The 12,808-nt window shown below is 39.2% G+C and overlaps 1 protein-coding gene across 2 annotated transcripts in view; it reads left to right on the top strand.

Annotated features, from left to right (window-relative positions):
* The window catches only part of LRP6 (LDL receptor related protein 6), a 150,068-nt gene extending 137,943 nt beyond the window's left edge, over window positions 1-12,125 (top strand). For both annotated transcript variants that reach the window (XM_071551427.1, XM_071551426.1), the window contains exons 20-23: window positions 568-798; window positions 1,998-2,134; window positions 3,367-3,464; window positions 6,062-12,125. In XM_071551427.1, coding sequence (XP_071407528.1) covers window positions 568-798; window positions 1,998-2,134; window positions 3,367-3,464; window positions 6,062-6,353 — 758 coding nt within the window. In that variant the 3' untranslated portion in view covers window positions 6,354-12,125. The remainder of the gene's footprint in view (window positions 1-567; window positions 799-1,997; window positions 2,135-3,366; window positions 3,465-6,061) is intronic.
* The last annotated feature ends 683 nt before the right edge of the window (window positions 12,126-12,808 follow it).

Below are 12,808 nucleotides of genomic sequence, written 5' to 3'. Positions count from 1 at the left end.
CAGGCAGGACATTGTTAGTAACTCCCAGAAATGTCATTGCTTAGAACTGGTGTTGTAGAGAAAGCCACTCATTTTGATTGTTGAGTAATACTTATGGATACAGTATCCTCTTAAGATGGCACCTCTCAAGCTGATGCTCAGCTATATGTGTAACCATCAGAGTGTGTCAGATATGTTGTAGGATAGGTAGTTTAAGAAATAGCATCAAACCCAGAATTTATCACTACTGAACGACAGAGGTGTTACACCATAAGTGAATGTTAACACTGGTGAGAAAAGGAAGTATCAATCTGTCACACTGAGGGATAACCTGGGTGCTTATGTGACATAAACAAGTGTGACATGAAAAGTAAGTTACTCACTGTCTTAATGACAAGAAAAAGTGTAAGTGGAGTCCCCAGCACAGTGTCATCTGTCCTAGGAGCTGTTTGTTTTTCCCATCTATTAATTTGAAAGTTGTTGTCTGCCTACAGAAGAGGAGGTATTTACTTTTCCTGTGTGGAAATGTGTAAGAAAAACTGATGTTGGTTTAAACTTTCCTAGTCTGATTTTCCTTTTCCCTTTTAGACACAACAGAGGAACCTGCACCACAGCCCAACAACACGATAGGCTCCATCATTGGTGTGATCCTTACAGTTTTTGTGGTTGGAGGAATGTACTTCATCTGCCAGAGGGTACTGTGCCCACGCATGAAGGGAGATGGAGAAACAATGACCAATGATTATGTGGTGCATGGACCAGCCTCTGTACCTCTAGGTTATGTGCCTCACCCAAGCTCTTTGTCAGGGTCTCTTCCTGGTAAGTAAATAGTGTGATCATTGTCCTGTTCTTTGATACCACACAGTTGTACTATATGCACAGGAAATGTCTGTTCCACATGCATAATTCTAGGAAACTGTTGGAAGCCAGGACTCTCAAGGCTCATTGCTATCCTTCTTTATAATAATGAACTGCTATTTTATCTATGCTATTCATGAGCATTTGGGTACTTAGCAGAACCATAAGCTCAAATAGATGTAAATACTGTGTGAGTTTTCTTCTTTAGCTACTCAAGAATCCTCTTTATGGACTATTGTAACATCAGCAAAGTGTCATGACAGTACAGGGTAAAGATATACAGAGTTATGTTCATTGGACTTTATGTAATTATTCGTGATAGGTTTGTAGATTGAGTCTGTATGCTTATGAAACTTCTTGCAAAGTCAGTCATGGCCAGCAATACCTGTGGTCTCAACTTGTTGTGTTTGGTCATGTTTCTAACACAAGTCCAAGCACACTTTACTGCTGTCTAAGAAGTAAGACTTAACAACAATATTGCACTTCATTTATATGCATTGCTTCTGTATATATTGATTAAATATGTTTTGTGACTTGTGGCTTTAGATCCAGCAGATTCCTGTTGGATCAAGTTCTGTGAGGGTGTTACAGGGTTAAAATAATGCATCAAGTTGCTGTGTGTAATAACCTGCATAAAGACTCTTTGAGCAGAATTTTCCCCATTATTTCAAGCACAGTGGCATACCTGTCCATTTCCTGCCTGGGCTCTGTGCCAGCATGCTTCAGTCTACTAGCAAAAGCTCACTTACTGCTAGTCGAAATGAGAGAACAAGAAACCCTCTCTTCTCTTGCACAATTTCAGTTGCTCAGTTGAGGTCGTTGGTTAGTTTCATGGTTTATTCTGTGGCACAGAAATAGTGCCTGAATGCCTGTTCTCTCAAGTCTTTTCAAGCCATTCAAATGAAAGAAATGTATTTTAGCTTTAGTATAGGCCGGTGCCAAGTCCTGCAGCTGATGCACAACAACAACCCACATATTCCATCACAGACTTCTTTTCTGTTATCCACCAAGGAACACTGAATTTGTTTATAATCCTGAGATGGTTAATTTTGGTTCTGCAAATTGTGATTATACAGCTGTTATTCTCTGGATTATTTTTTAAGCCTCCTTTTCTGTGTGCCTCAAAGAATTGAATATTGACTGACATCTTTGTTCTTCAGGTATGTCTCGAGGTAAATCTGTCATCAGCTCCCTCAGCATTATGGGAGGGAGCAGCGGACCACCCTATGACAGGGCCCATGTTACTGGAGCCTCTTCCAGTAGTTCTTCAAGTACCAAAGGCACTTACTTTCCTCCAGTAAGTCATTTTATTATTTGTAGACTTCTAATAACAATCAGGAAAGTGACAGTGTCTTTCTAAGGATAATTAATTGACAAATTAATGTTTTGGTTTGGATTTCTAGCCTAATAAACTTGTTTCAATATGCAGTAAGTGGTTTTGAAAGGGAAGAAAGATGAGATTGTCTTTTTCCAAAACAGTATAGAAATTTTCACTTAATTTAAAAAAGTTGTGAGAGATCTCAGTGCCTGAAGAAAATATTAGATTGAATTTCAGGGGAGATGAAAAACATCCCTGTAAATGTTAAGCAGCATTGTCAGAGAGATTTCCTTTCATATACTCTGCCACATGACTCTGAGGGTGAAACTGATTAATTCTGTATAGACCTTTCAGGGAATTAAAATGAAGTTTTTGTGTCATGTGTCTTACAAGTGATAGATAAATAAGTAAATGTTTTCCAGCTCCATAACATCCCTCCAGTCACAACAGGGTAGTGTGCTGCACTAGAGTCTATGTAAAAGTTGGTACCAGCCCTAGAGGGCTTCCCATCTCTTCACTTCTAGCATCTGTGGTGGTTGTTTTAGAACTTTTTATGAAGTTCACCAAGCCACTGTTGAGTGGTTAAGAGTTAAATGCTTGGTCAGTGAAGGTTGATATCTTAAACTGTTTTGCTTTCAGTTCTGAGAATCAATTGATCATGCTTTAAATAAGCATTAAATTAATCCAAATACTGTATTCAATAAGAATATGTCTGTATAAGGCCTTCCCAAATCTTTGTTCACAAAGCCTAGCCATGATGATGGTGATGATGATGGTGACTTGCCTGGGCTAGCATGCTGCAAGTATTATAAGCAGAGTATTTATTTGGGAACTAGAACTAGCAGTAGTAGGTATCTGCCAGTTTGCCTGGGGCAGTGGTATCCCTATTGCCAATCTAGTATTGAATACCTACTTCAGCTTTACTTTTCAGCACTGCATATGTCAAAATAGCCATAGCAGTCAGCACTTTTTGAGAAGAGCTTAGTAGTAGCTAATAGGAATGGCAACAAATGGCATTTCCAGTGTCTGTTAAAGAACTTGGGAATAAAGAAAAGAAAAATCCTGTTTGTTGAGGGAGCTATGCATCCAGTTCCTTATTTAAGGTTCCTATTACACAGTACTAAAAATAAAAATTATAAACTGATGCTTTCTCTAGTTTATTTTGTATCTTTTCTTTTAACTGTGGCTTTTTTCCTTTTTTTACTTCTTAGATTTTGAACCCACCACCATCACCAGCTACTGAACGTTCACACTATACCATGGAATTTGGTTATTCTTCAAACAGCCCATCCACTCATAGATCCTACAGGTAATTACTATTACAATAGCTTCTGTCAGGATCAAAGATTTAGTATAGAAAATGCAGAATAAAGATAGCCTCTGCTCCATAAGAATTGCAATCAAAGGCCCTAATTTTGCAAGCACTAGACTAGTGCTTAAGTGGGTTCACATGTATCAGGTCACTGATGCTTATGTACAAGTGCAGTACTGTTTGAGGTAAATCATACACCATGTGGGCTTAGGATATATTGCATTGGGGGGAATGGCAACACTCATCACAAAACTAGGTAAATACCAAAAGAAACATAATACCATAATAACTTTGAGGCAAAAATACTTACCCTGGAATGAACTTATCCCTTTTTTAGGCTTCTGTCAAAAATAATTTGTTATGTAATTATCAGAAATTATAAGCAAACACGCTGTGGAGGAAATGTTGGCAATATAAAGGAGGTCAGAATTAACATTTAATATTGTGGTCTAGATAGAGGACAGAATTTCTAGTTTGACGTATTAAGGGTTAATATTTGGAAAAGGTTGCCAGGCTTTTGCTTATTTTCTCTGACTAGTATTATGGACATGCATGTTTTATTTCTGTTTACTTGAATGTATCTTTCTTACCTTTCCTGTAAGCATGCTGGAGTTATCATTTTATAGCAAGTTAACACAAATAGAGGGACAGACCCCTACTATCTGAGGGTGTAAATGTTCCCCTTCCAAATCACCAGTAATCTGGTCAGTGAGAAGAGAGTGCTGTTATTTGTCTGTTGAAAGATATGCCTTCCTAACAGAGTGCCTTTGGGGGCTTTTGGCTAATGAGGTCTCTGGGGCTGAACAGACATCTCTTCTTCATTAGCAGAAAATATGGCCTCTGCTGTGCAGAAAGTCAGGCCAGATGTTTATAATGATCCCTTGCAGCGATACAAAAAAATCTTTTAAAATTATAAGTAATTTTCTAATGAAAGGGACCTAAATTCTGGTGCCAGCATGAGTCATGCTGATCACTAGTTAGCTGATGTGACTTTTAGTATGATAAAATGCTACTAGGGGTGTAGCATAAGATTTAATGTTTTCCAAATGCTCTTCCAGCCAAAAATAAACATTGATCTTGCTTCTTCTGATCTTACTTCTTTCCTAATATTCTGACTTGACTATAGAGAAGCTGCATGCCCCCATATTCCCAACAACTGACTGTGATACTGGGAGTTGTAGTTACCATGCACTTCCCTTTCTAATTTGTTTCCTTGAAACTACCATAGACTCATTTTAAAAGATGTTTTGCGGTAGCAGCCTTTGAGAATTTCATCCTAGTTACTGCTCTAAGGAATGATTCTCCTGACTGATATAAATGGGCCAGATAATTTTCAGTCTCCTTGTCTGTTAGTATCCAGCAATTGCATAATGCAAAGAGAATATCTTCTCCATGTAATTGCAACACAGCTATTACACACATGCACATGCACACCCGTCCCCTTCCTTCCTCAGTGTCTTAGGAGCAACATTTTCTACCTCAATTAAGTCATAGAGTCATAGAATCGATTGGGTTGGAAAAGACCTCCGAGATCATCAAGTCCAACCCTTGGTCCAACTCAAGTCCATTTACCAGATCATGGCACTCAGTACCATGTCCAGTCTCAGTTTAAAAACCTCCAGGGATGGTGAATCCACCACCTCTCTGGGCAGCCCATTCCAATGCCTGAGCACTCTCTCCCTGAAAGAATTTTTTTCTGATCTCCAGCTTAAATTTTTCCTGGCAGAGCTTGAGCCCATGCCCCCTTGTCCTATTGCTGAGTGCCTGGGAGAAGAGACCAACCCCCACCTGGCTAGAACTTCCCTTCAGGTAGTTCTAGACAGTGCTGAGGTCACCTCTGAGCCTTCTCTTCTCCAGGCTAAACACCCCCAGCTCCCTCAGCCTCTCCCCATAGGACTTGTGCTCCAGTCCTTTCATCAGCCTTGTTGCTCTTCTCTGGACCCACTCCAGCCCCTCAATATCTTTCCTGAACTGAGGGGCCCAGAACTGAACACAACAATCAAGGTAAACGTTTTTAAAGAATGGCAAACTGCCCCATGCAGCACCTCACTTGGAAATGTCTGCAGTCCTGGAAGCTTGAACTTTTTCGGAGGTTCCAGCAGGGGAGCGCAGCTACCATATACCCTTGACTGATGAACGGTACCGTCTCTATCGCGGAGGTCGTCCTCTTCGACCGGGCACGCAGCTTTGGGAGGGATGCACATGGAGCGTTGAGGGAGGAAGGGGACACCTGCCTAGCCAGCCAGATCAGCCGAATCAACCCTGGCAATCAGTGGGGTGACAGATGTTGCAGCCAGATCGCCCTCACATCCTTAGGGAATGTGTTGTCTATAGATAATTAATAGTTAGCATCGCTTTCACTGGTTACTATAATTTGACTGACACTGTAATATGAGTGGTCAAAGATGGGGCCTTCTGCAGGGAAATTAGCAAGACAAAGGAGTGTGATGGTGTGTATCGATGCAGAGAGGATGACCTGCTTTCTCTTTCCACCTTGGCTTATGCCCTGCTGGCTTGTTCATGGGCACATTGCCCAAAATGCACAGTCTTTCTATACGCTGACCCTTTTTTTCCCATTGATCTCCCCATTGCAGCTACAGGCCTTACAGCTACAGACATTTTGCACCTCCCACAACGCCCTGCAGCACAGATGTCTGTGACAGTGACTATGGCCCCAGCCGAAGGGTCACGGCAGCAACAGCCAAGGGCTATATGAGTGACTTGAACTATGATTCAGAGCCCGTCCCTCCACCACCCACCCCACGCAGCCAGTACCTGTCGGCAGAGGAGAACTACGAGAGCTGTCCGCCTTCCCCCTACACAGAGCGGAGCTACTCCCACCATCTCTACCCACCTCCACCGTCTCCCTGCACAGACTCCTCATGAGGGGGAGCCCCCCCACCCCATTATCTGCCTCCGCTGTGAAAGTGTAAATACAAAATATTCCACTGGGGAGGGGGGGAGGGACCTCTCAGTGAAGGATGAGGTAGGACTGTGTACAGTTAAATGTTATTAAATGGGGTGGAGGAATACTGAAGACATTTGTACAGAATAATAAAAAAGGGTATTTATATATTTTCTTAAACAGCCACTGCTGCTTGATCTATAAGAAGAAAATTTTGTGTAAAAGAACACAGACGTTTGTACTAAAAGTTTTTATTTTTGCAAATGGAACACAAAAACATGCCTTAATCCAGTGAAGTGACTAAGCACATAAGGAAATGGAAGGACTGGGATATGTTACTTGTCCAGCAAGATGATATGTAGAGTTTGTCAATACCAAAAATGTTTAAAGTAATTAATGATAAAGAAGTCCATCTCAGAGCAGCATACCATATATACTTGGAAGTAGCCAAATAATCTCTATGTTAACTGCAGAGGGCCAACAATTAAAGACAAACTTGAAAACACAGGACAGATATTAACCTTGTACAAAGGGCTTTGCTTTCTACAGAAATACAGCAATTGTAGCAGTGAGTCCAGGAAAATAATCATTCACTTTTTAAAATGAATACACACCTCTGTTTTTCCTTAATGCAGTTAACAAACTAGAACATTTAGAGCTCTCTCCTTGCTTCTGGAATTTCAATGTTTCTTTTAGGGTGTATTTTGAAGTTTGTTTTTGTAATCCTGATTAGGTTTTCTCATCTCTTCTGCATCCTTTTTTTCCTGCCTGTGTCACTTTACATCACGATATTCTTATTTAAAAAGTACTGCCAGAATTGGGCTGCTGTAAATTCTGGTTTTTCTCCTAATTAGCCTTGTCATGCAGTGATTATCATGCTATACATTACCTTCTTCATTTTGCCAGCATGGTAGAATTCTGTTTTGTACCACGTCAGTATGATTTTCACCTAATTGACAAGGGTAATGTACATATACCTGAGTGATTTTTAGTCCCTTAAAAAGGAAAACCTTATTTTGACCTAGTGCCCACAAGATGTCAATTATTTTTATACCACATATAATATAGACAGCATATTTATAAACTATAAATTTAACCATGGATTGTTAGTTTTACTGTAAATGAATAATATATCCTTGCAGTACTTACAGTGTTTATTGATATCACAGTATTCAAATCATATATAAATAAATATATATATTACTTTTTCCTACTAAGGAAGCATTAAATTTTCAGTGGAGCAACTGTCCTTAAAGAAATAGATTTTTTGATCATTGAAAGGGGTTCCCCTCTCATGTTTTCTTTGTGTTAGGAAAAGCCAGTTTCTCTCAGTATGATTTTGACATACCTCCTCTTTTGCATGGTGTAATGCTTTAGTATTAACCATGGTGAATGTCAAATTTTAAGATATTCTTAACAAAATAATTTTATATTCACATGTCTATTTTTGTATATTATCATATTTAGTCCCTTCTCCCATCGGCCTTACCATGGTGATTTTGATAGGGAGACTATTCAGTCAAGTGAAAACATTTTTTCTGTAGGTTAAGGGGCAACCTAGGATATTAACTCCTCTTGGACTCCAGTGCAGTGCTCCTCTTTGATTGTAGCAGAACTCACAGTATACCTGAACTTAGATGGCATTATGCATTTGCACCTTGTGTTGGCATCAAATCCACTGAAGGTGCTCAGTGCCTTTAAAGAAAGGTTTTGTGAGTCTTCTCTCTCAAAAGAAGGTCCTGAGGAACTTCTGCCTTCTCACCTTTGGGCATACTGTGGGAGTAACAGTTTTCCAGAGGTGCCATTTGTTGCTTGTTTCCCAGCCAGTTTCAACTAAAAGAGAAATAATCTGAAAATATGGCATGAGCTTTAATTCATGCTGTTGACAAAATTAGTGCTAAGTTATTCTTGCTATCTGCCACTCATCTGGAGTACTGGATCCTCACGTGATTTCAGTATCAAGGAAAACTCTGTCACTGGGATTCTATCTATAATAAAGGGTGTTTCCTAGTAGTCCAAGATACCTGAAGAAACTTTCAAAAGCCTTGGTGATCTCCAGGCTATTTTTGTTGATCCCTGAATCTGGCATACTAAGGGGGTTTTTGCACAGCTTCATTCTAGGTGTCTAGGAATCATGGTAGCTGTTCTTCTGGCTCTTCCTTGCTGGTGAAGAAGCTTGCTTGTGTTCTCCAGCAGGATGGATGTCGAGAAGGGTGCTGTGAACTATAAGGCAACTCGAAACCATGTATATGAAGGGTGGGGAGGGAGAGTGTGTCGGGGCAGGGAGGGTTGAGGCTGGCACACCAATGAAAATTGAAATTTCTCTGTTGTTTACATTTTTTCATGTGCAGCATTCCGTGGGGTTCACATGTGAGAACTTGCAGTAATGAACTCTGAAGAATATTGTGGTGTTGTATCTCAGTTCAAGTGCTTGTACTGCAATGGCAATGATCTCTTCTTGCAAAATACTTTTTTCAGTGTGCCAGTTTGTATTTGAAAAACCCCAGGATGGTTGAGCTTAAGGAGTGGTATTCTCTTTCTGGTGCAGTTGGACTACCCCGCTGAGGCTTCCTCTTGGAGGGAACTTCCTGCAGGGAAATTCAGAAGTGTGTTAATTTTAGCAAGGGTTCTTTAGAAGAAAGATATTCTGTGCATATGGATTATGCTGCCTGCCTTCTGTGCTAGTTTATGTCCATGTGTAACCCAATTGAAGTCAATGGAATGGAGATATAATTCAGTGCAGGATTTGATCAAGTCTCTCTGATATATACATTTCAGTTTGTGCATCAAGTATTTTGAGTGATCTGCCTCTGAGAGGTTCATGTGAAGAGGGGGAAAATGGACAAGCTGTGTTTATCCACTGAAAATGACCAGCATAGAGAACAGTTTGTTCCTCATCTGAGTGGGAAGCTGTGATCTGCTTTTGCAAGTACAGGTATTTTCTCAGTAAATCTAGAGTAAATTTTGAAAGAGTTGATGATCTGTGAAGCTTCTTTTGGGCAGATCACCAAATTACAAAACCATTAATGCAACTAGTACACACACCTGCCACAGTCCCAGTGGATAGACCCTAGATTGAACATTTTCTCTCTGTTCCTCTTTCCCACTGAGCCAGTTGTGATTCATATTCTATCCTTCCCTAGTGAGGATCATGTTTTCTCCTGCTTCTGAAATTGACTGAGATGCCAGGACTGAAGATAATACAGGCATGTCCATTCTGTTAAAGTGGGTTTGTAGCATTAGCACTGATCTCAATGAAAATTGCTCCTTGTCCTTTAAGCTAAGCACAAATGTCCTTATCTTACAGCATCAAGTACAGTAAGGCATTAACACAGGTAATCATTGTGCACTTTTTCCTCTCTGTAGACATATGGAAAGTGTTCATGGCTGGCTGGCCAGTGATGGAAATAGATAGTGTGCCCAGTCTGGAAAGTAACAGTCCTTTGTAGTTAAAAGACAAAACAAAACAAACCAGGACATTACAGCATAATTTGTTGAAAACTAACCTTTGCATGTTCAACAGGAGCTTAGCATGCTTTAAGGGCAACATTAATAAGACCTAGTCTTGTATTTTAAAGTTATATCTGGCATGTCATGCTGCAAACATTTCATACCTTCCTAAGGAGCACTCGCTCCTCATTTCTCCACTGCATTTGGATACCAGGATATTTATTTTAATGTAACTTAAATGTGATCAGTGGAACACACACATATAATTTGCATTTGAAATAAAGAATGGCTTCCATGACTATAAATTCCTGTAACCTGTGCACAGACATTAAATGAAATATTTACAGTAATGCAAAATATGTAAATGAGCCAGTTGATATAAAAGGATTAATTTTGCTGTGAGTTGAAACTTTACAACTGTATTATAAATTCCAGATTACTGCTATAATATTTCCCTCCTAACATGCATGTACAAGTATATGCATGCAGGTACACCTATCTTTGATAATGTGAATTTACCCAAAGCTAATAATTTTCTTTCATGCATACACATTGGCAGATTCAGCCTCCCTGCCTTTTAGAGTACTAGTGCTGAATGCTGTCCAGTTGTGTATTACCTACACTGGACTCCTTTTGGTCAGGTTGTATGACAGACACAGAATATGTGCCACTTCAAACCCAAATACTAAGCACTCTGTCACATGAGACAGGAGAAGCAGAACATTTTTTATACTGTTCCCCTACTTTTGGAGTCCATTTTGCAGATGAATAAAGCTCTTATGGTTTTTGTAGGGACGTGCAAAACAATCTGTAATTCTGAAGAAAATTGCACCCAAACTGCTTGACACAGTAGGTGCTACAGTCAACTGTGAGTGAAGCTGCATGTGGAATATCCCTGTTATTCCTATTTATTACACTAATGGGCTTTGATGGTGTTCTGGGCTCCAGTTCTGCATTGTTCCTCTAGTTATTACAGCCTGTTCTCTAGAAATGGCTTGATTGGAAGTCTTAAACAGAGATTAACTTGGTTTGCTTTAAGGTAGTTGAACCTGTGCTAAGATGAAGAAAAAGCTACTGTCTTGAATAATGACTTATTTCCATTCCTTGTTGCTTGGCAAATCTCAAATTAATTGATTACCACCATTCTGAGAGGAGCTGTTGGAACTACAGAACTCCCTGGTACACATGCTATAGAATTGGATGACTTCTTCAAAATCTCTCCTAAGGAGGAGTAATCGAATCACTTTTGTTCCTGACCTTTTCGCTTTGAGCATGTTTGTCACACAATATTGTTACTGACAGAATCTGCTTTTCAACATGTACTGTGCATGGAGCAGGTTACTTATTAGTTCTACAGCAGAAAAATAACTAGTTCATTGAGTGCAAAAATAATGTGAGCATTGTTATTTGGAAATCACTTTCTTAGCAATTAGACATTTTAATTGCATTTTGTTGGTGTTATTGCTTGAAAATTAACCTTTAACTTAATGGCAGGTGACAGATACACCTTGAAAATAAGTTGAGTGAACTAATAGCTTGAAAATGGCTGCAAAATAGTCAATTTCTTTCTAAAAGAAGTAAAATAAAATACACCAGGCATTCAGATTTTATTGTTGTTTCCATCTTTAAAAAGAGTAGCCATGATGCCAGCGTAGCATTTATAGGGACTAGGTGATTCAATCCAAAACAGTGCAGGGCTGGGTAAGTAAACTGTCCATATTTTATTCAGGACAGAGATTGTCTTAGTAGTGGGCAGGGTGATTGTTAAGGTGAAAATCCTAACAACCAGTCTTGTTCCCCTCTTTTAAATGAAGAAGGAGAAGCTTTGAAGTCTTGATTAAAATGGCAGTAGCCTTAAGCCATGCAGCTAAGAGTCAGCAAGGGAAAATGAAAGTATTTTTTGTAAAGAGGATACCACCAGACTTAAGCTTAACTAGCCTTATTTGCAAGTGAAGGATCTGGTGCTGCTTTCAGATTTTAAATATTTGCTTTGTTTTTTGTTTGTTTTGTTTGTTCTTTTTTGTAAGCTTTAATCACTGTTTGTCATTGTCTTAAAGCCAGCTGGTGTCTCTTGTTCATCAACTTTGGTACGACGGTGCTTTGCAAGGATGTATTTATATTATAATGGCCAACATTTGGTCAGCCCTCATTCACTAACTTTTTTTTTCCTTTTGTAAAATAAAGTGCTTTACTTATATGGTGTAAATAAACCTTGTACAAAAATCCTTTCCAATTATTACTATAAACCGAGTTGTAACAAATGACATGTTGATTTTTATAATAAAACTAAGAGTGAAAAAGGAGAGGTACTCTTCATTTTATTTTAGCATCTGAAGGACAGGTAGTTAAAGGTACAAGTCCATGTGTGTCTTTGCTCTCCATAAAAGTCAGAATGTGCTTTGTTTTCTCATGCTGTAGGAAGGCTCTGCAAACATGCATTTGCAGTGCAACTAGGTATATTTTAAAGCTTGAAGTCTCAATTATTGATCCCTTAGATTTGTTTACAGTATAATTCAAAACAGAGAATTTTACTAAATCAATTTTCATCAGACTAGAGATTCCTGGTGACTGTTTTGGACACTGCTGATCTTGAAATCTGTATTGAAACGTTTGCAAAGACAGAAGGGTTTAACATCAAAATACAGAAGAAATTCCCTCAACACCCCATCCTATTGCTGTAACAAGTAATTGGATGGGAACCAGATCTGAATTTATAAGCTCAGCACAGGAATTCCCCACTCCACTTGTATCTACTATTCATGGAAAAAAGTATATGACTTTGTATTAGTGTGGATCTGGCTATACTAAGATTCTTTTACAGCTTCAGTTTTTCTACATGGAGTCATGGACAAGCCATATCACTTCCCATGTCAGTAAAACAGGGGTGCATTTATCAGTCTCACAAAGTGTCGTAAAAGTAAACACTGTTCGCTGTCAATTAGGGTGCTATGCTATTTTGTTTCAAGGTGTAGTATTTATTTTGCCT

The sequence above is a fragment of the Pithys albifrons genome, chromosome 3, assembly GCF_047495875.1.
Source record: "Pithys albifrons albifrons isolate INPA30051 chromosome 3, PitAlb_v1, whole genome shotgun sequence".
In the NCBI taxonomy this organism is placed as follows: Eukaryota; Metazoa; Chordata; class Aves; order Passeriformes; family Thamnophilidae; genus Pithys; species Pithys albifrons.
The sequence above is the reverse complement of the archived record's forward strand: the minus strand, read 5'-3'. Positions and strand labels throughout refer to the sequence as shown.